The 20,586-nt window shown below is 42.8% G+C and overlaps 1 protein-coding gene across 1 annotated transcript in view; it reads right to left on the bottom strand.

Annotated features, from left to right (window-relative positions):
* Positions 1 to 20,586, bottom strand: part of BMP6 (bone morphogenetic protein 6) — a 92,002-nt gene that overhangs the window by 24,845 nt on the left and 46,571 nt on the right. The window contains exon 2 of the mRNA XM_074828073.1: positions 655 to 847. Within this exon, the coding sequence (XP_074684174.1) occupies positions 655 to 847 (193 nt within the window). The remainder of the gene's footprint in view (positions 1 to 654; positions 848 to 20,586) is intronic.

Here is a 20,586-nt window from a genome sequence, read left to right as displayed (position 1 = left end):
TGACATTTAATTGACCATGTATTTCCATCTTTTAGCCTTACGTGATTCCCCCATCTGAAACACTACCCTTTTAAAATTAATCACTCCATTTACACTTGTTTGGATTTTTGTGTCACAGTTTCTACCCTGCCCCTCTCTTTTGCCTCTCTCATTGCCTCTGAAAGCCCAGGAGTGATTTTGTACCTGTGTTCAGCATGCTGAATTTTCTTCTGCTTTATTTACTTTAAGTCCAGCTGAGAGCAGGTCAAGTCTGCACTAATTACCAGTATTTTTCAAACAGGCTATGCTTTTTATGCTGGTAGTTATTAAGTTGAAAGGGGATACGTATATTTCAGTATACAAGAGCAATGCCAGCATAATAACTTCGGTTTAAAAATCTACTGCCTCGCATCAGATTCCTGCTCTATTTAGAGACAACACAAAGGTTGAAGCTATGTGACACCTCGGCTACAATGCTGTGGACTTTCTCCGGCTGAGGTCCATTTTGCGCTCTACTGTACCCATTTCCCACAAGGAAAGGACCATGCAATAACATAACCCCATTAATGTGAATAAAACCAATATTTATTGAGCAGTTCTCTAAACCTGAATGCACGAGCTCAGCCTTCCCCAGGACAGCATCTGGTGGCACGGAGCAAGCCCCCTCTCGAGTACCTGTGTTGATGTTCCTGCAGCACTTGGTAGATGCTGATAAGGAAGGTTTGGTTTTTAAAGCTCCCCACAACGCAGTCCTTGTAGATCCGAAACTCGGCGGCTGTGACGGCCTCGCCCTCAGGAATCTGAGACAAATTAAATTTGAACTCCTTGTGGTGCCGCTGGTGAGGCGTGAACTCCTTGTCATACTCAACTGCAGATGGGAAAAGGAAAGAAAAGAAAAAAAGGAACCATGACTAAAATTTAACAACAAAAGGTTTCCACATGCTGCCACCTGTTCCTTAAAAAAAACCCAAGAATTCTATTTTTTCTCCAAAGATAGTCTTGGCAAGTTCCAGGAAAGCTTATGCAGCTAAAGCCTTTCAAATACAGTACTAAGAAAAGATGAATGTTCCTCTTCTCTAGCCAATGCCTTTGAGATTTCCTATTTTTTAAAGAAAAGCCAGCTTTGACAGGTGAAATATGACCATGCATTTTGCTCCTGTGTAAAACTCCGAAGCTGTGACCGCCCACAGCATTTTCCACCTGTCGACCTCCATGTTCTTTACAGCATTTCCTTAAGCCTCACACCCCTCTTCCAACAGAAAAGACAGTTCCATTTTGCCTTACCACATAAAGGCACAGACAGAACTAAGCGTTAGCACCGGGTCAACCAAATCCTTAACTGTCCTAAAAACTACTGGGTTTACTATTGGACTGCCTTGTGAGCAGAGTAAGATTAAACACGACATTTATTTCAAGGGTTAAAGTTAACCAGAGCTCCTCTTCATTTTGCAGAAGCTTAGCTGAGAATGAGAGAGCTGTGGAGTGACCCCTTTTGCTTTCTGGTCTTAGCCCTCCTCAGGTAAGCCATCGGGTATAGGGTTTGAGACAGACACAAACCAGAACCCCTCCTCCTTCAGGCCTCAAGATTTGCATTTTCTCTGTTTGAGGCTTCCTTTGCAAACTTTACTTCTACTCCCACTCTTGTACTACTTGATTACATATTGGTTTAGTCTGACTGTGATTTATCGTTTGTTATTTCTTCTAATTTTCTATTAGAAATGCTTAAAACATTAACATATTATATAAACATACAAAATTACATCTTTAAAGCCCTGAGGGAAAAAAAAAACCAACAAAAACCCCCAAAAACTGTTCCCACCAGTGCAACTGAAGGAGTATATGTCAATGATGAATAAGTCACCACTGTATTATCATTAGGGACATGACTACATTCAGAGAAGGTGGTGAGGGAAGTACAGATCCCTTTTCACATTTGTCTTTGCGCTCACTTTTTGTTGCCCCCCCACCTTAATACATCAAACTGCAAAGGCGTTCATGAGCCTACCCTCACAACATCCCATGAGGTCAGCAGCAATACCCATTTTACAGCTGGGATACTGAGTCACCAGGAGAGTGACTTGTTCAAGGACAGGCAACAGAGGCTCGTGGCGGAGCCAGGAATGATGGCCAACGTGCTTGAGATTTGTTGCTTTACCCACAGGTTACCTCCCCAGAGAGCAGATATGTCTTCCGGCAGCTGGAAACAGCCCATGGGGATTTTCCCCTCTACCTTTCCCAGCCGCCTGTTCCTCCTCATCCCCAGTCCCAGTTTGGTCTGTGTCCTCTCCCTTTCCTTTGGCAGCCCTTGCATGTGAGCTGCCTCATCTGGCTGGGTCCACGTCCTGGCTCCCTGTGAGACAGTTAGTCACATCCTTCTCTTTGAAGCTCGCCTGGAAATCTTTTCACCTCCACATGACTGCTGCCGAGCATTTTGTGGGACACCGCACTTGGAGATGCTGCATTAAGAGCTGCCACAGGGTGAACAGGCAAACTCACAAACTGCTGTCAGAGTTGGATGCCCCTGCCAATTCTGGCAGTCTCACATTGCATCTGTCTGAGCAGTTTAGATGTCAAACGATTGACAAACACAGGTGACTGGACCCTATGGCTTCCAGAGATGAGGTGGTGATGCCCAGCATCTCCATCAGAGATTGCACCAGGGCTAATGATGGTACTGCTCACTTCCAGTGCCACCTAGGAATTACCTTGCTGGCCATCAGTTACTGGTGATTTGGGCTTCCCTTTGAAGCACCTGCCCCTGCTTTTAACTGGGAACAACTCTGGCAATACTGACTGGTTGGTGTCACTCGCATGTACGCCCTCCAAGAAGAGGCCTGAGCTGCCCAGTTACTCCCCATCCCAAGGCGAGCCCCACAGGATGCACCTCCCAAAACAGAGTGGTCACGTACTTTCAGAAACTTGCAAGCATCCAACCAACAAGAAACCGTGTTCAGCTGCTTGCAGCAGGGTGACATGCCCAACTTGGCCTTTTTACTTGCTGCTATAAGATGAGAGGATGTAATTAATGGTGAGGGAATGTCTAAATCCACGGGTTTGGAGAGACAAGCATATGAAGCAACGATTCTCAATTTAGAACTTGCTTAGTCCTTGCTTGCGGGTGCAATGACCAGCTGAAACCCAGGTCCCTCCCGCGCTGTCTCAGGGACAAGCTGACCTGCAGGCAAGATGCAGCGAGGTGGCTTTCCCCCGGGCTCACAGCTAAGGACAATAAAGGAGGATCAGGAAGAGCAAAGGGAAGGACACAACCAGGATGAGCAGCAGAACTCCATCAGGGTGACAGAAAACTAAAATTACACCGGAGAGAAACAGCAAAGGGAATATTCAACACTTCCTGCCAGATACGGCCCCACATCAAGACATGACATGGCACGGAGCTGTCCCACGTGGCACAGGGCTCAAAACGAGCCCAAACTTCACTTTTTGTTGTTCTTTTCCAACCTCAAGTCAGCTACGGTGGCCTGACCTCCACTCACCTCCACTACAAAATATGCAGTTTAAAGCAATATAGACAGACTCTAGTCTAGTCCTTTAAATCAGTGCTTTCTTATACCCCGCTTCTAAAACGTCAAACACAAGCAACAAGAAGAAAAACCCAGCAAAACATCTACCACAGAGCACCAAAAGTAGCAGCAGGTATGATGCTTGACTCCGAGTACCCTTTCATAATTTATAACTTGCCCGATATAGCTACAATAGTATTTTCCTGTTTTTTAAAACTTTCTTCCTTTATCCCTGTCCTTGTCCGAATACCCTACACAATCACAGAAGCTGACTAAACTGATTACAGGGGAAACATTCAGACTGATTTCGTTATCAGGCTTGACAGAATAAACAACCTGAAGAACACAAACAAGGAAACCTTTTTTTAATCCTTCAGATTAAGTAATTTAGCTTTTTCTGTTGTAAGAAAGGCACGTTCAGAAAGAAATACTTGTAAGTTGATGGTGTCCTCCTCAGCTGCATACAGAAGCGTCCCTACAGCATCACAGGACGGAAAAAAGCCTACATTAAGCTTGTATGAAGCAAGTATAAAAGTTTAACGAGTTGGAAAGTTTTTCTGGCTATGTATCTTCCCATGATACAATGGAGGGTGGGTTTTTTTTTTTTTTCTTTGTGGGAGTGGTGAGATATTTAAGTACTATATACTCATTGTCACCCCATCAAGTTAATAATCAACTGTTTTCATTCAGCAAGACAGCTTAAAAATATAAAATGCCAACAGTTCTTCTCTGGGGGCTTTTTACCCCCTGGAAACTGTTCATTTTTAACAAAGAAGTCAAGTTTTAGAACAGTAAAATTTGAAAAGGCAAGATCTGAGCTGCCGGTTCCCAGGATTACCCAGTCTGTACTGCTATCACTTTACAATGCATCAGATGACCTCGTGTTCAAAATGCAGACAGGACACGCCAAAATGCAAGGCAACAGCAAAAAGGAGAAATCATTTCTCAAACTGCTCTCCAATTATTATTTTTTCCATGTGAATTCGTTCAGGTCCATCTGATTGGTGACACGTGAAATCCAAAGTTAACCTCCATCTGAAGACGGACACATGCATGTCCTAACTGCGCAAAGCCCTTGCAGGGAAAATGAGGCAGCTTACAGCCGGGGGAGGTTGAAAGCAAGCAGGCCTGAGCAGTGCTGGCCCCCACAACCTCTCCCCAAAGCTGGCCGGGACATCAGGACCAAGCCAGGCAAAACCAGGGACTGTAGGGTCATGACACAAATTATAGCTATATAAAATTCATCCTCATGCTCAGACGCTATTATCCTGAACATCACTACTCATTTGCCAGAGTAGCTCCTTGGAGATTACAGATCCAGGCATGCACGTACCAGGGCGAGTTGGGAAAGGAGATTGCAAACAGAGGTTTTAGCCCATCACGGGTGTACGTCCTCTGAGCCAAAGGGACTGTCTGCTCCACCATGCAGGTCACTGCCCCCCTCCTGGCAGGGGCTTTGTCTGCTCCTTCACTTGCAACACAAAGGAGGGTCTGAGCTGTGGACACCTGGAGTACTTGCCCCTGAATTTTCATTACAGCTCATTTCTGAGCAGAGCGGCTGAGCATGCATAAACAGTTAACAGAGAAGTCTGCCAGTAGCTCTTTACGTTCCCCTTAACAAATATTTTTAAATACTATACAAACACAACACTATTGTTGAGCAGTTAAAAAGGAAAGAATGGCAAAATTAGGGTTACTGTGGTTTTGAATTTTGTGTATTCTAATTCTAACCCAGTGTTGCAATAGCCAATTTCAGCACAAAATGTCCTTGGTTTAAAAATAACATACGACTTACAATACTTGTTACTTTAAAAACACTGCACAAAAAAAAAGAAAAATTAATTGAGAAATTAACACATCTATTTTGGTAACTATCCCATCCTATTTCCATTTGACTGTGTCACATATACCTTGGATCAAAGGAAATGTAACCCTATTGACAGTCATGGCAATAAACTCTCCTCATGCGTAGGAATTTTCAGCATTTCTTTTTGGATCTAAAGTAACTGGTATACAGAAATAACAGGATGACAGTCTTTCCCGAGCAAACACAATTTTCACTCAGAACAGCAGCACCAAGTGTCATGATATTCAGTGGTTTTCTCCAGTTGAGCTGTTGAGAAAAGTGTTAGGTCAGGTGCTCAGGTAAGAATCTCAGTGGTCTCTAGCTCATTCTCTAGGAGCTAAAGCCAAAAATACTAACATATATATTCATAACCTAAGCTCCAGAAATAATTTTTTTAAATTAAATTGTCTATATAAATAATTATAATTTCCATGTCAACCTGGCTCCTTGGAGGGGGCACAGAAGGAGTGGGGTTGCAAATGAATGAGATATGATTGTTTTGGAAGGGACATTCTGCATCTGTCCTGTCCCCAGCAAGGCTGAAACTTCTGAATAATTTTTTGCACACCAGGATTTTCAATGATGACTTGGTTTTGCAGGACCACTGCAAGCACACGCCAGCAAAAGCAACCAGTATTCATAGCTCGCTTACGCAAAGTGAGTTTTGCACAAGTGTTCATGAATTCAGTTTAAGTACAAACATAAACCATTCCTACTCATTTCTTCTCAGCCTTCATGCATGACCCCCTCCTTAATAAAATAAGAAAGCCCCTGAAAAGTGGAGTTGTTAACAAGAGATTCACCACCACAGCTACATAATAAGCACAGAGGCAATTTCTCTGTCTTACATCACCAATTTCTGCATTAAGTCAACAGCATTTATCACATCTGAAGCAATGAAGCAGTGGATTAGGCCTCAAATACTTTAAGCATTACCACAGCTCCAACAGTCCCCTCTAATAAAAGGACCATGTACATATGTGACTGATCTACTGCTGCAACCTTATAGTTGCATCGCCAAAATTTCTTCAGTAAGAGCTGTCAATAGTTTGCACAGGACAAAGTTTATGTAAGCTTAAAAAAACCCTCAACCTTGGTCACAGTTGCTGTGAAAAGAAGTAAAAGGCAGTAAGAATCAAAGTATAGGGCAGGATTAATATAGAATTTAGCAGTACTTTTATAAGACTAACTGACATACAGTGTGGAGGACAGAAGATGAGCTTTCAGGCATGCAAGCCTTTTGTACGCCCAAGCTGAGGGATGTCCAACTTCAGTGCAAGACTCAGTCTTCATTTGGGTCTTACAATTTGCCACCTATTTCACAAAAAGTGCTTATCTAGACCATCAGACACAGGGATCAACGTGGATGAGACCCGCAACAACATTCTTTTTTACTGTGGAGATGCCCAGGATATGTCTGAAGCTGTGTCTGTATTTTCCAAATCAATCAGGATAATCTAAAAAAAGACACCAAGTGTCCCAAAAAGTCCTGCCTCATTGGCAAACAATCACAACTGTAGAAGCAGTGTTACTGTTAAAGATTAAAGCTGACCTTTATTACTAAAGTAAGCAGTATTTCCTGAATACTGTGTAAAAAAGAGCAAAGAGTACAACCCAAAGACTACAAAATACCAGTTTAACATCTTAAAACAGGAAGAACAGAAGACTAAAAGGCTTTGCAGCTACTTTCTACTGTTTAACAAGGAAACAGAAGTTAAATTGTACTGAGTGGACTGCAGGTGCAACAGCAGGCCAGCAGCAAAAACAGATGGCTCCTGGAAGCAGTGAGGATGCATCAGGGAAAGGGTTGCTACTGTCTAGTTTTCGCCCACATAGTACATGTCACTGTCAGTCAGACACCTGGCTAAAGAGATGTGCAATCTAAACCACTGCAACAACATCCTGAGTCCGCTACTGCTTAGAGATAGGACTGACCACTTTCTCTTTACAGTAAGGACGCAAAAGAAAGCAAAACCTTCCCATCCTTCAAACTAAGATTTATTAGCATGACATTTCACACGTAGTGAGCAAGAAAATCCTTTAAAATAGAAGAAACACAGGCGAGACATTAAAATAAAAAGTCTGAAAGCAAATCCTCTCCCACCTAACATGCACAAGGGTGGGGGAGATCCTTTCTTCCCACCTTGCTCTCAGCTCAGTGACTTCAAATACCTTCCATGATCACAGCAACTTGACACAGCCCCTCAGGATCTCAAAGACTGTTTCCTTCCATCACCCTGATCATGGTGACAGATCCATTCCCTACAACAAGCAGGTTGCCTACTGCTCCTGCTGCCACTCTCCTAGGTGCCAGGTCTTCCCAGATCCCTCCTTTTCTGAAAACCAAAATGAGCAAAAATAACTAACTTCAAAAAAAGAGCAGTCCCTCTGCTTCCCAGTACAGCATCCCCAATGAACAGACCAAAGTTTGTTGCTATAGATAAGAGCATGTGAAAGCTCACCAGACATCAGTAATGAACTTTTCCTGCTTGCATTCTTGTTGATAAAAAGCAGTTTTTAAACAGAAAAAAAGTCAAGATACTTATGATTGAATCTGGCATTGCACCTTTTGTTGATCCCTCTGGGTCCAGCTGAGGTGGTCTAGAGACAACGGCTAGCTGTGCTACCATAAATATAATGCAATTGGAAGTTAATGCCTAGACAGCTTAAAAATAAGAAGATTCAAGGCCAACAAACTCCATAAGGATGCTTTCTTCGAAACAGCTATAATATCACATCTGGGTTGCCACAATATAAAGTGGAATTATTCCACTAACTTCAGTGGAGCGATGCCAGTTTACATCCGATGAAGACCTGGCTTTATGCTCAATGGCTGTGAGTGCCAGAACATAATGACTCAGAAAAATAACCCATCATTAATCCAATCCCAGTGTAATTATGGAGATTAAATTTAAACAATAGCAAATCACTCTCTAAACATAACACTCTACAGAAGTTCTTCAAAGGAGGAGGGCCTTTTACTTTTGGACAAAAAAATACAACTGGGCTCTTCTTTGTTTCTTTGTGCTGGGAATCAAGCTGGAATCGGCTTGTAAAATCAGATTAAAACAGTTGCACAACAGCTTCCTTTCAGGATTCTTGAACCAAAGGCAGTCTAAAAATCAAAATAATGCACTAACCAAATATATAATACCCACGGGACACCGGAAAGTACTAAAAGGCATTTTCACAGTATCCACAAAGATTCCTACTGTATGGCCAGTAAAGCTTTTCCACTCTGCACTGGGAGGCAGGCAGCAGCAGGGACCAGCCTCACTCCGGCACATGATGGGAAGAGCTAAAGTGAAGGTGAGGAGGAGGAGAGCCCTTGGCAGAGCACTCCAGGGGGACCTAAGTCCAGGAGGCTGACTGCAGGCCACTGTCATCTCTACCACTGGCACTCACTTTTGGGCTTCCTGTGCTGTCCCCCTAGCAATAACAGAGATCGCTTTGCAACCGCAAAGGCAGCCGCCTCCATCGTCCCCTCCCCACGGCTTCTGAACACAGATGTTAACAAAACCAGTATTTTCTTTCCATAAGCTGGCACATACGGCAGGTCCCTGCACTGAAAACAGTGTTGTATCTTAGGAAAACAAAACATCTTTCTGCTTAAGAGATGCCAAATTGCTTTATCAAAGGCACTACTGTTTGCATTTTTGTGGCAATATTAATGCAGTTCCCACTGAGAAGTTGATAAAGACCCTGACTGTAAAAACACTCCTCTGGAAGAAGCGATCTGAAGCTATTTCTGTATTGCGTTTCCAAATAATTTATGATTAAAATAATATTATGTTTTCCAAAAACCATTTCTACTTCACAGCCAGGTTTCATACACAGAGACCCAGCGTTCGGGGAAGAAGGCAATGCTGTCAGCCTGGTGGCAGGGACACACGCTAGGAAATGCTTCGCAGCTATGCACATGGAGGGAAGAGGATGCTCCTACTGCTCCTGTTTGCTCCCTTGGCTTTATGTTTGCTCCTGCGTCCATGCCTGCACAGTAACTGCCTGGGACACTTAGAGCCACTCATGGAAATCTGCTTGCGGCGTTTCCCACCCTCCAGGCTCGCCACAGGTCACGCCACATTTCCTGCTGGCATGGCCAATGGCACACAGTTCCCTGGAAGCGCACAGCTGCCCTGGGTGCACCAACTGGGTCTGGAAACATTTTCAGGATTTTTTAAATGGTGTAGCAGTTGCCTGGCTTATCTCGCATCATCTCTCAAAATTATCTGCCCTTCCGCAGGAATTTAAGTCAGTCTAAACCAATTCACTTGCATAGTTGAGCTAATTTCAAAATAGAGGTTGTGCAAAGTGGGAAAGTTTTTTTAATTTATGGGCATTTCCCTCTTTGCTTGAAAAAAAGCAGAGGTTTTATGTTTATCAGTAAGACTGCGAATCAACCAGCAGCATGTAGGAAAGCAAGCAACATAAAAACGTTTGCAAGTTAAGTTGCACACTTTCATTTTGTTGAGCGCTCATCTCTTAGCATCACAGGCAGGTTTCAACTTTTCATTTAATAGCCCAGCTGAGAAAGATATCTCCTGAACACAATGCAATCACTCCCTGTAAAAACACTGCCCAGAACGCTTAAGGTTTTATAAATTATTGAAAAGGTTTCATCTACCACTCGAGACACTGATACACAAAAAATCAGCCACGCTTCAGAGCTTGTCATGCTGTCCCGAAGCCTACACCACCACATGATAATGGCAGCATCACTGACATGGTTTGTCACTCCAGCAAACTCCATGAAAAGCTGCGTGTCACTTATTATCTAGTGTTTAGTATTTTACACAGGGCTCTAATTTCAAATGACTGCATTAAGCAGCGTCCAGCCAAAGGACTACTCAAGAGCACGGGCTTTGGGGAACTGGCAAGGCACTCTCTGAGAGGGCACAAAAGACACCAGATATGGCATCAGCCAGAGAAAAGAGCGGATATGAGAAAGGAGAAAGCCCTGCACCTAAGGAAGGCTGAAAGTGACAGTAGGGATAAAGAGTAAAATCATGGTCTGCAGATGCCACAAATTCCCAACATTCAACATGACTACAGAGCAAACGCTCTCCAGGAGAGTCAAGGCAAGAAGATGCCACAGCTCCGAAGACTGAGGAGAGCAAATGTGTGAAGTGCTTGAAAAAACATGAAATGTTTTAAAGATTATTAGTCCTGGCCATGTATATTTGTCTAAGGAGCAGTGTGGTTTGGAAGTGAACCCTGCCTCACTGCCTCCATTTACTGTATGCCGGCTCGACACGCCGATCTGGAGGAAGCAGCTCCAACATGTCACCGGGATGGGAGGCTCCCAACCACCGCTGGGGTTGGGCATCGCCATGGCACCAGGACAACCTCCACGCTGACTGGAAGAGCTAGAGCCTTGGAAGACACTGAGCTACACAGAAACACCAGGGCACCCTTGCTAAACCTGCTATTTCTCTTGCTGCCCTGATTTCTCACTCATTTCTCCCCATCCTTCTGCCTTGGCCACCCTGCCAGGCTCCCTGAAGGCTCAGGAGGGGCTCCCTCAGGCACGGGGTGAGGGGGAGCCTGCTGAGGGCTCATGCCACAGCTGTGACTCATCTTGGTTCCTGCTGGTTAGCACAAGATGAGGCCTCACAGGAGCAATGGCGGCAGAGCCCCCAGCAGGCACACGCCACCACCATGTGAGGAAGCCCAATGAGTGGTGTGGCACCCACTGAGGAGCCCTGAGGCACCTGTAGTCCCAGCAGCACAGGTCTGTCTGAAACTTTTCTTTCAGACAGCTCTGACCGACACCTGCATGGCATCACATCTGGCCCTGGGGACTGGAGGAGACACAAGGCAAAGCAAACCCTCCTTAATGGAGACACAAGGAGCCCCAGCACTAACCACCCTGATTCCTCCCCCTCTGCCAAATCACCTGTGAAGGCAGACATGGCCTCCATCCCCCACGGGTAACGAGGAGCCTGGTTGCCCGCAGCATGTGCATAACCCTGCTCCCCAGCATGCTCTTCTTGTAGGACCAAATTAAAGAGCTGAGAAGGAGAGTGAAGAACAAGAAATAGTGATGGAAGAAGGAAAAGGAAAGTCTCACCATTTCCACAGCCTTCTCCAGCAAAGGCAGAGAGGCCATGAAGCCCCTTAGGGCTCTCACTGTGCAACCCTAGTACATCTGGGAAGTGCTTAAGATCTGCGCCCATGAAAACTGAAGAAAACAAGAGACAGAAATCCCAGAATATTTTACAGCAATTACAGCGATGTGAGGTAACTGTCCCTTTTTCTAAGGCAGTAACATCTTGCAAAGCGCTCTCCCCACACTTGCCCTATGTCATGTTTTGTCCCCACCACGCACACTTTCCCCCCTGAGGCAGGTGGTGGCCTTGCTCCGTACCCCGTACAGCCCCAAGTTCACACTCCTCCATGAGAGCAATGTTACATGGGACCAGCCATGCCTGCTCCAACCAAAGCTCCCTGCCACCTGTCTCACACCTGCCAGAAGCAGATGCCTGTGGAAAAGCAGAAGAGGGCAAGCCTACGCCCAGTAAGTCCCCAGAGCCTTCTCCTAGCAACCACCATGGTGTAAGCCCTGCACCACATGGACCTCAGTTTAGACAAGATGAGCTCTGGCCACATTCATCCTCCATGCAACCCACAGGAGGGATGAAGCCATAGTGAACCAGAGGGAGCTCCTGGCACACTTTGATTGTAAAAAATGAGGTCTCCTGCCCTACCAAACCACCGAAACCCCATTTTTAATCTACCCACTGGCCATGCCAGAAGGGTGCGATTTGGGAGGTGACTTTTTTACCTCTGAAATCTCATCTGCTGTCAACCAATGTAACAATGCTGCAGAGAGCCAAGCAGCCGTCAGACATTTAAAAATTTGCAGTCGCTGTGGGCGGTTGGAGCAGAGGTCACAAAATGGTCATTTATAGTTTTACCTAACCTGTAGCCTTTCAGCTTCTCAAAACAGGGCTTTAAAAAGAAGAGAAAATGACATCACACAGCTTTAACGATCTGCGTAGGGGTAAAGAATTTCACCCTTTTAAAAAAAAGTTAAAATAAGGAAAAAAAACTTGACAAAAAGCCCCGGTTTGCCTAACAGCTTTCTCTAAGCCTTCTTTTTTCATTATTTTTTATATTCCCATATCCCCCAGTGACCAGAAGCATACTTGGAATGTCTCTGTCCATCTGATAAAGCCATCAGCAGCTGCAGCCCTGCACTGGGCTCATGGGGGACACAGCTCCTCTTCCCAGCTGCGGAACACGGTGCCCAGCCCGGTCAAAAGCCAGGGAGATGCAACGCTTTGGAAAAGATGGAAGAGTCCCGGTCAGGGTGGGAAATCCTAGGGAAAAAGTAAGACTTGAGGAAAAACACCATTAAAAGAACTATTAAAAGAGGATTTGTGGAATAATCCTTAGTTCCACATAGTTGGCTTGACTTTAATACAGTAGCATAGCTGGGTAGTTCACCTGAAAAACATCCAGCAGGAAAAGGGACAGCCTCTGCCAAGTTCTACTTTTTTTTTTTTTTCCTTCTTTTTTTTTCCCCCCTCTCACTTTCACCAAATACACAAAGCAATCCTTGGGCTCTGGACATTTAAAAATCAAAGTTACATACAAATGGTCTTAAAGTAACAGCACATAAATGAATTCCAAAAGTCCTCAGGTTAACAAATAGGAAATTAATAAACCTCACTGGTTTAAAAAACAACCCAGTATGTAGGCATTTCTGGCTTTCAGTTTATCTTGACCCTTCTTCTTAAATTATCAGGTTCCTGGAGACAGAATTTGAGATGAACAAAAGAGAAGGTGTTAAAATTCTCAGCAGAGCTGCTTGCCCACAAATTAATTTTTAGACATTTGGCTTCTATATCTTCACTCTTTACGATTCATGTCCCGGCTGTTTGGCTATCCCAGCATTTCTCTGCCCCACCCAATCCAGCCTTGTCATCACTGATTTTATTTTTCCTCTCCTTTTCTCTTAGTAATGCCCTCCTCTCTTGCCTTGACTGGTCACATGCCATCCTTGGAGAAAAACATCAAGACTCTTCCAACTTTTAATAAAGATAAATATATAGAGAGAGATCAGTTTAAATAAATACCCACAACTGATTTCAAATTTTGGTCTTAAAACGCGTGTTTTATCTTTTGTCATGCCTGAAGTGTTCTTAATGTTGTCAACAGCTGAATTGTCCAGACACAGATTTTAGTTTATGACTCAGTGATGAGCACAAAAAAAGTCTTTTAACATCTTTTTTTCCTTTTTTAAAGTTACTGCAGTATGGTAATGCTATAGATCTGACAGTGTTAGCAAGACTCCAGGGAGATAGCTGCCATACCTAGTTGTTTTTTGTTTGTGTTTTAATAAGAAAACCATCAACCATTAGAAAGTTTGGATCAGGCTGGCAGCTCAACACACTCTGTTTACAAACATATAGACAGTAGGGTGATCTGACAAGGAAACCCCTTTTTAATGTACATTTACTAAATCATTTTTATATCCGCACACTAAACCACCCTAACAGGTGGAGTTGTGGCTTGGATGAGTGAATGTTTTTACCGCTGTTCCCGTGCAGGGACAGCAAGGCTTTATATAATGCTTGCATGCAGAAAAAAAGGCAATTAATTATATGGCATGTCCTAATAAAGAACTTCCTCCAGTCAAAATAGAAGAACAGGAACCTAAATGTTGTATAATTGATGTTATTAGCTGCAGCTGCTATCGTACTTGGAGAAATCTCCAACTCGGACACAGCGGTGATGAAGCACTCCAAGATGAGTAATAATATGCTTGAAATTAAGGGAGGGGGACAAAAAAGATTCTAAAAAATGTGCTCTCTGGTACAATAACAGTCTCTCAGAGAACTGCCAGGCAGAAAACACTGTGGGATACCAAAGAAAAACACACCATATTTAAAGTGTTGTCTCCATCAAACTGAAATTGAGTGGGGGGATAAGTGGGTAGAGAGGAAACCCCTTGTATTTACCTAACCTACGTGCATGCTAATGCTCGCATGTGTGTTGTAACAAGATTGGGGACTTTGAAAGCTCTAATCAGTAGGTGCATGAGCAAATATTTATTCTGATCCATTCCAACTCTCTGTGGTTTGTAAATCCCCAAGAAAAAAAAAAAATCTGCAGAACAAACCAGTCTAGACCACAGATTTTGGCTACTTTATGCTAGTTAGAAAATTACAGGAAATAGGCCAACTCCAAGGAGGGGTTTTTTGATGGCCTTTTTTGTTTGTTTTCTGAAGACCTGTGACTACCTGATGTACGTGCACTTGTTTGGGTAGCTGAGCAGAATTCTTTCAGGCACTCTTTAAAGCATAATCTCTGCAATATAGAATTCCACATGCTTGATGTCTCAGCGAGGTGTTGATGTATATAACCTTGCAGACTCTTTCTGGACCCACGTTTTTCATCCAAAGACATTAAAAAAGAAAAAAAACACAACCAAATAATAATGCTTTTGTATTTCAAGATCCTGAAGAGTTTCTAGCAACATTATTTCTCACCCTGTTACCCAAACGCATGGAAAGAATCACTCAATATCTTTCCATCAGAGGAAAGTCTGAGCTGGAAAATATTTTAGATAGAAGGTTTATCTTATTGGGGATAGCATCCATTCAGAGTGTTAGAAGATCTTTCCATCCAGCACTAGGAAACCTTTTCTATGGGACGAAGACAAGGTTTCTGCCTTTACCATGTGGAAAAAATCAAAAGCTTGAGCAACTCTGCTTTAGGCTGAGCCAGAAAGAGTCTGGGTGAAACAGAACTCTCAGCTCCTACTGCAGGCACTGAGATAAGGCCAGGGACTTAAAAAAATACTACTAAATACAATATATTTTCTAATAAGTATCTTCTTTAGAAATGCTTTTCTCATAATTATGCTCTTAATATTTAAGATTTTGGGTTGGTTTTTTTTTTTCAATTAGGGAAAACAAAAAACCTACAATGACATATTTTTTGTGGGAAAAAATATTTATGTTCGAAGACAAGATTTTATTATAAATCAAAAAAAGCTGATGTTCAACACCAGCAAAACTGATACAAACCTTCTTCAGTACGTATCTTAACCTCATATTTCTGGCTCAATTTTATTAAAAGTTTTTTTCCTCTGCCATTGCCTTTCTGCTGTTTCTTCATAGCTGTGCATGGTGGCAAGAGCAGCACTGATGCAGCAACAGCAGCTGGGATGGTTACCCTGCATCCAATGCATTGTTTGCCATAGGAGCTACCCGAGTTGCATCTCACTGAAAAAGTCACTGGGCATGGGCAGTGGTCTGACAACTGACAGCCTGAGCAACCTGAGATAAGGTTATTACCACCTGTGATTTACCACAGTCATATATTTGATTTGGCTCAGTGTGTCACAAATAAATCCTGTTTGGGTACTGTGGGATTACCAAGTGTAAACATCAAGGTCTTTAGACAGGTATCTACAGCAGTATGACTATTTAGTTTAAAAAAAGTCTTCTGTAGACAGAAGAAAGTGTGATGGAAAGCCTTTGAAGAGACACTCAAATCTAAATTCTGGCATGAGAGCTCCCCTTCCCTGTCTCTTGATTGCCTTCAAGAGGGGAACCATCTCAGCACACAGACTGATGCTGCTCAGCACCTTCCAAGGAAACAACTTTCCCATGGACAGTCAGACAATTTGAATGCTCTGCAAATTAAACAACCTTCTGTTTGTTTTCCTCATTCAATACAAAGCTACCGAGCCCTTACAGCAAGTCCCAGCACTCAGTGCTGCCCTTCAGGCTGTCGTCTCCACTTTCACTCCGCCGTGGGGCCAGACCATGAAAACACTATTCGAATCTCAGTGTTTTCCAAAGCCCATGGTCGCTGGTATAAAGGCACCTTGGAAAGCCCACTCCAACGCTTTTCTGGATGAAGTCCAAAGGAATGGAGTGAAGGAAGACTCTCTTCTCACCTCCTTCTTCTAGTATTTTATTTGCGGCACCTTTACAGTTAAGTTTGCAAGGGATCTCCAAAAAACCCGAGATTTTGCCCCCTCCTCCCAGTTAAAATCTATTTTAAAAATCATATTGCTTTCAGAATTGATGGAATAGAGAAAAGACAAATATAAGCTAGTCTATCCATAAATAAATATAAGTTTAGAAGGATTTGTTAAGGCCCTTTAGTTTTGGCTGCATTGTTAACAGCAAAATGTGCACTAATAAACTTTCCAAACTAATACATATATAAGGGTGGAATCAAGTACAAATTGATTAACTTTGAATAAAAAGCAGTTTTGCTATTGTAAAATAAAATATCTCTATATATTGCCTCTGTGCAAGCAACTTCACCCGCATTACAGCAGGACCTCAGGAGTTCTATAAAAACAGAAGCAAAACAGCTAAATGGATGCAAAGTAAAACTGAGAAAAATTAACATAATAGTTAAATGCCTTAACATTTACTATCTGCTGATACATACAAACAGCCAGCTCTCAAGTTAACATTCTGTGCTCCATATTGGTGGTCTCCTACATGCAGAACAAGAGAAGAGGCTAAAGTTGCATTTCTGTATGGCTCAGGTAAGGCTGTGGGGTTTATTTTCATTATATCCTTCCTCAAAGACTTGTATTTCTTGTACACACAGCTTTAATGTTGTATTTTCTGATGTGGATTGGTTTTTTTCTTAAAACTGAATGTTCTTGAAAGGCTGCACACTCTTAAATAACCAGTATGGGCTGAATCAAGAGTCTCTTGGACAGATACATGTTCTATTTGGAATACAGCAAATATTACTTCTTTCCCCACCCTGCATTCCTTGTCCAAGGAGATACACCTTACAAGCTCAAACTTACCAGCATTAAGCAACAGCAAGAAACTGTCTCTCAGAATCCCTTCCAATGCAGACACCTTTGCTAGGAAAGCTATGGTCTTGCTTGATTTCCACATTACTAGAAAACAGAGCTTCAATAGGGAATATTACTGAACAAGCAGTAAAAATTTCTTATTTTTCTTCCTCTTAGAAATGCTTTACAAACTTTATGAAGGCCATCATGGCTTAGATGTCTTACAGGTAAGCATTAAAAGCTGAAGCTTACAGGAACACACCTAGTGATCCTAAAAAGCCTGGGATTATGATAGGGCTAGAAATGGAGCTTGCATTTCCACAACATCAACACTTCTGAGTGGATGCTGTTTAACATCAGGCTAGAACCAAAACATCATGAAATTAAACTGGTGAACCAAAATTACTGAAATTATGTTTCACTGAAGCAAGACATTTCATGCTAACAGTACATAAAAACTCAAACTTGCAAGAAAACAGAAATCACTAGGTAAAAAGATACAAATGCCTAATTTCACCTCAATTTATTCTGAAGTTGTATAACTGATTATTTTTTTAGTGAAATCATCTTGCTCCTGAGAAATACTTCTGTTTCAAACAGAAGTGTATTTTTTCAGCAGAAAACAAAATTTTGTCCCAAAACGCCCACCCAATCCCATCTGCGACCCTAGCTGCAGCACTGGGTGCTCCCTTGGGCTGCTCTCCACACTGAGAAGAGTCCAACCCCCACAGGGAGAGCAGATCAGCAGAGGGGCAGAGTGCTCTAGGGATTGGTTCCTCCAAAACAGCACCAATCCCTTGTACAAAAAGCTTAACAGCACTGGGCTGTATGGTGGTACCACCTTACTTTCAAGGTACTGATACCACAACAGGTAGAAATACCATCACCACCACTAAGACAGGTTAGTCCTCTACATGGAGGTGCATGGAGCACCATGTGTATTTCCTCTTATGGAAACACTCAAAAACGTCCTTTCCAGAGACATAGGTGGAGTTTGTCCAGTGATTTAAGCCCAGCTTTACGCAAACCCTGGGTGATATGGGGGTAGATTGCAGCACTTGCATCATGCTGCATGAAACTGCCCATAAGAGAGGTCAGAGCATGCAAAGAGAAAGAGCTCAGGGAAACACGTCTGGTTTCATCAAAGGCTGCTGCTTTATCAGGTAGAATCCAAAAGTTCACTTAAGCCATTTCAGGTTATTCACAAAGAGCTCAGCTGAGCTGAAACAGTTACCAGAAACAAAGGTCTTGCCCCTGCTTGGGCAAGAAAGCTCAAGCAAAATCATACCTGACACTCTTATTTGAAGCACTGCAGTCAAAACAGTCCCTCAACTAAAAGCCCAGTAGGACAAGTTACTTAACTGATGTAATAGCCACACCTTTCACAAACCTGCAATAGGTAGGTTAAGAGTCTTGTGAAAACCCCTTTACACAAAGCAACCTCTCTCCAAGTTATTTGACCAATTGAAGGTATTTGCTTCTGACATAAAAACAAACACAAGTCTATTTGCTTTGGTTTTTTAAAAAAACACCTTGGAAAGACCTTGGGAAACTAGAATGTAAAATATTTTGCAGCTTCCCTCACAATGCTTTTCTCTCTACAAGATGAAATATTTTGCTGGCATCCGTAACAAATCTATATTTTTAATACCAGTAGCATGCTGGACAAGCAAGGCAATTTAATGTTGGAAAATATTCTACTTGATTTTCCTCATTTCCCAATAAAATTGGCTGAACTTTATTTGGCTGTTCACCTCCACCAAGTAAAGACTGACATCTGCTTTTTGGTCTACGTAGGTAATAGAAAGTTTCCATTTATTTAGAGTTCATTTTGCATTCCTACAGATAGCAGAAAACTGTAACAAAATTTTGCATTTGAAGGAAATAGCATTCACATCACAAGGTACAGGAGTAGACGTTCGGAAAGACTAGAGAATACATGATCAAATACTGCATAATGTTTAGTTCAAAATCTATTTAACCTCTTAAAAATCTGCTCTCCACTGCTTCTAGTATACGTGCATGCACTTGCTACACTTTCATCTATGTTGTAAGTGTTAACAGTGTAAAAAATGTGTTTTCAGACCATTTCCTGATTTTTACTGTATAGGTAACTGAGTTTTATAACCAGGAAAGAGCTCAGAAGCAGATGGTATCATCAAGTATTGGTGTAAGTCCATTAATAAAGGAATGAAACCCTCCCTCTCATTTGATCACCATATGCAACAGTATACCCACAGATGAACTGTGGCTCCTACGTTTCCTGCTGCACCTTTGCCACGACTCAAAACACTGCGTACACAGGTGACTGCCTTCCCTCACACAACCTGCCTGGAGTTAGAGCTCTCCCTGCTGCCCCCAAGGCACAGGTGAACCAGCACCTGGTTCCAGTGTGGGAAATGCCACGTGTACTTGTAGGTCCCTTTGCAAGCACCACGGGTACCATCCCCACCAAAATGAGCTGTTTGAAGCACAACTGAAGTGCCTTCAACACTTTCCAGATAATCCTCGCCTTGCCACTTCCCTTCTTTTGGACAGGACCTATGACCATGTTTGCCAGTGTAAGCAGACATTCATGCTCCTGCCTGTAAATTCTTACCTCAGTGGACCTTTTTGCATGTGGTTCTTGTACCCTCCGAGTTGCTTCTTCACAAGTGTACTACCCCTCGCTCTCTCACACACTCACTAAACCAACAATAGTGGGATGGCTTATGTTCATTTCGGTGAGGAGAAACTGGTAATAGGTATGTCTACACAGATGCTCAAATTCACTATTTTCTTGCATGTCGAGTTTGCATCCACATCATAGAGCTCTCAGGTCCTCCATACCACCAGTTATTATCTAGGGAGGGACATGGCTTTGTATCCAGCTGACACAAACAGTGCTATACTAACTCCAGGCAACAGACACTTGCCTCCATCACAAGCAGGAAGCATCTCTGTGGCAGATATACCCCATCCACTTCTCTTACCTCTTCAAGTAAGAGATTAAGATAGTTGTTTAAAAATTAAATTTACATGAAGTTAAATCTTCCCTTGCTTCTTGTTACATTCATCAGATCATTCTATACTGCATTGTCAGAGACCACTGGTGAGATAGAGAGAAGATTTTGTGTGCCCCTCTCTCTAGCACCCTGTAAAGTCAGAGAGGAAAACAAGTTACTTGTTCCCTGGTCACCCCCAGCGCATTCACCTGCAGCACCAGGAAAGCGAGGGCAAGGTCCTGACTTTTTCTTACCAAGCACAGAGGTTCTTCAATGGAATGAGAGTTTTGGAAACATGAACTACTTCTGCACATTAGACTTAGCTTTGAACAGTTGGACAAGGAGAAAAGGTTTTTTACATTATATATAAAGCCAGTTGAAAAGCACACCAAACAGAATCAGTAGAGCTGTGAAAAGCTTCTGAGAGCAAGAATGGGAATTTTGGCTTCTTTTACAGGTGGTCAAGGCTAA

Source organism: Strix aluco, chromosome 1 (assembly GCF_031877795.1).
Source record: "Strix aluco isolate bStrAlu1 chromosome 1, bStrAlu1.hap1, whole genome shotgun sequence".
In the NCBI taxonomy this organism is placed as follows: Eukaryota; Metazoa; Chordata; class Aves; order Strigiformes; family Strigidae; genus Strix; species Strix aluco.
Note: the sequence above shows the minus strand (reverse complement) of the source record. Positions and strands in the feature narration are given on the sequence as shown.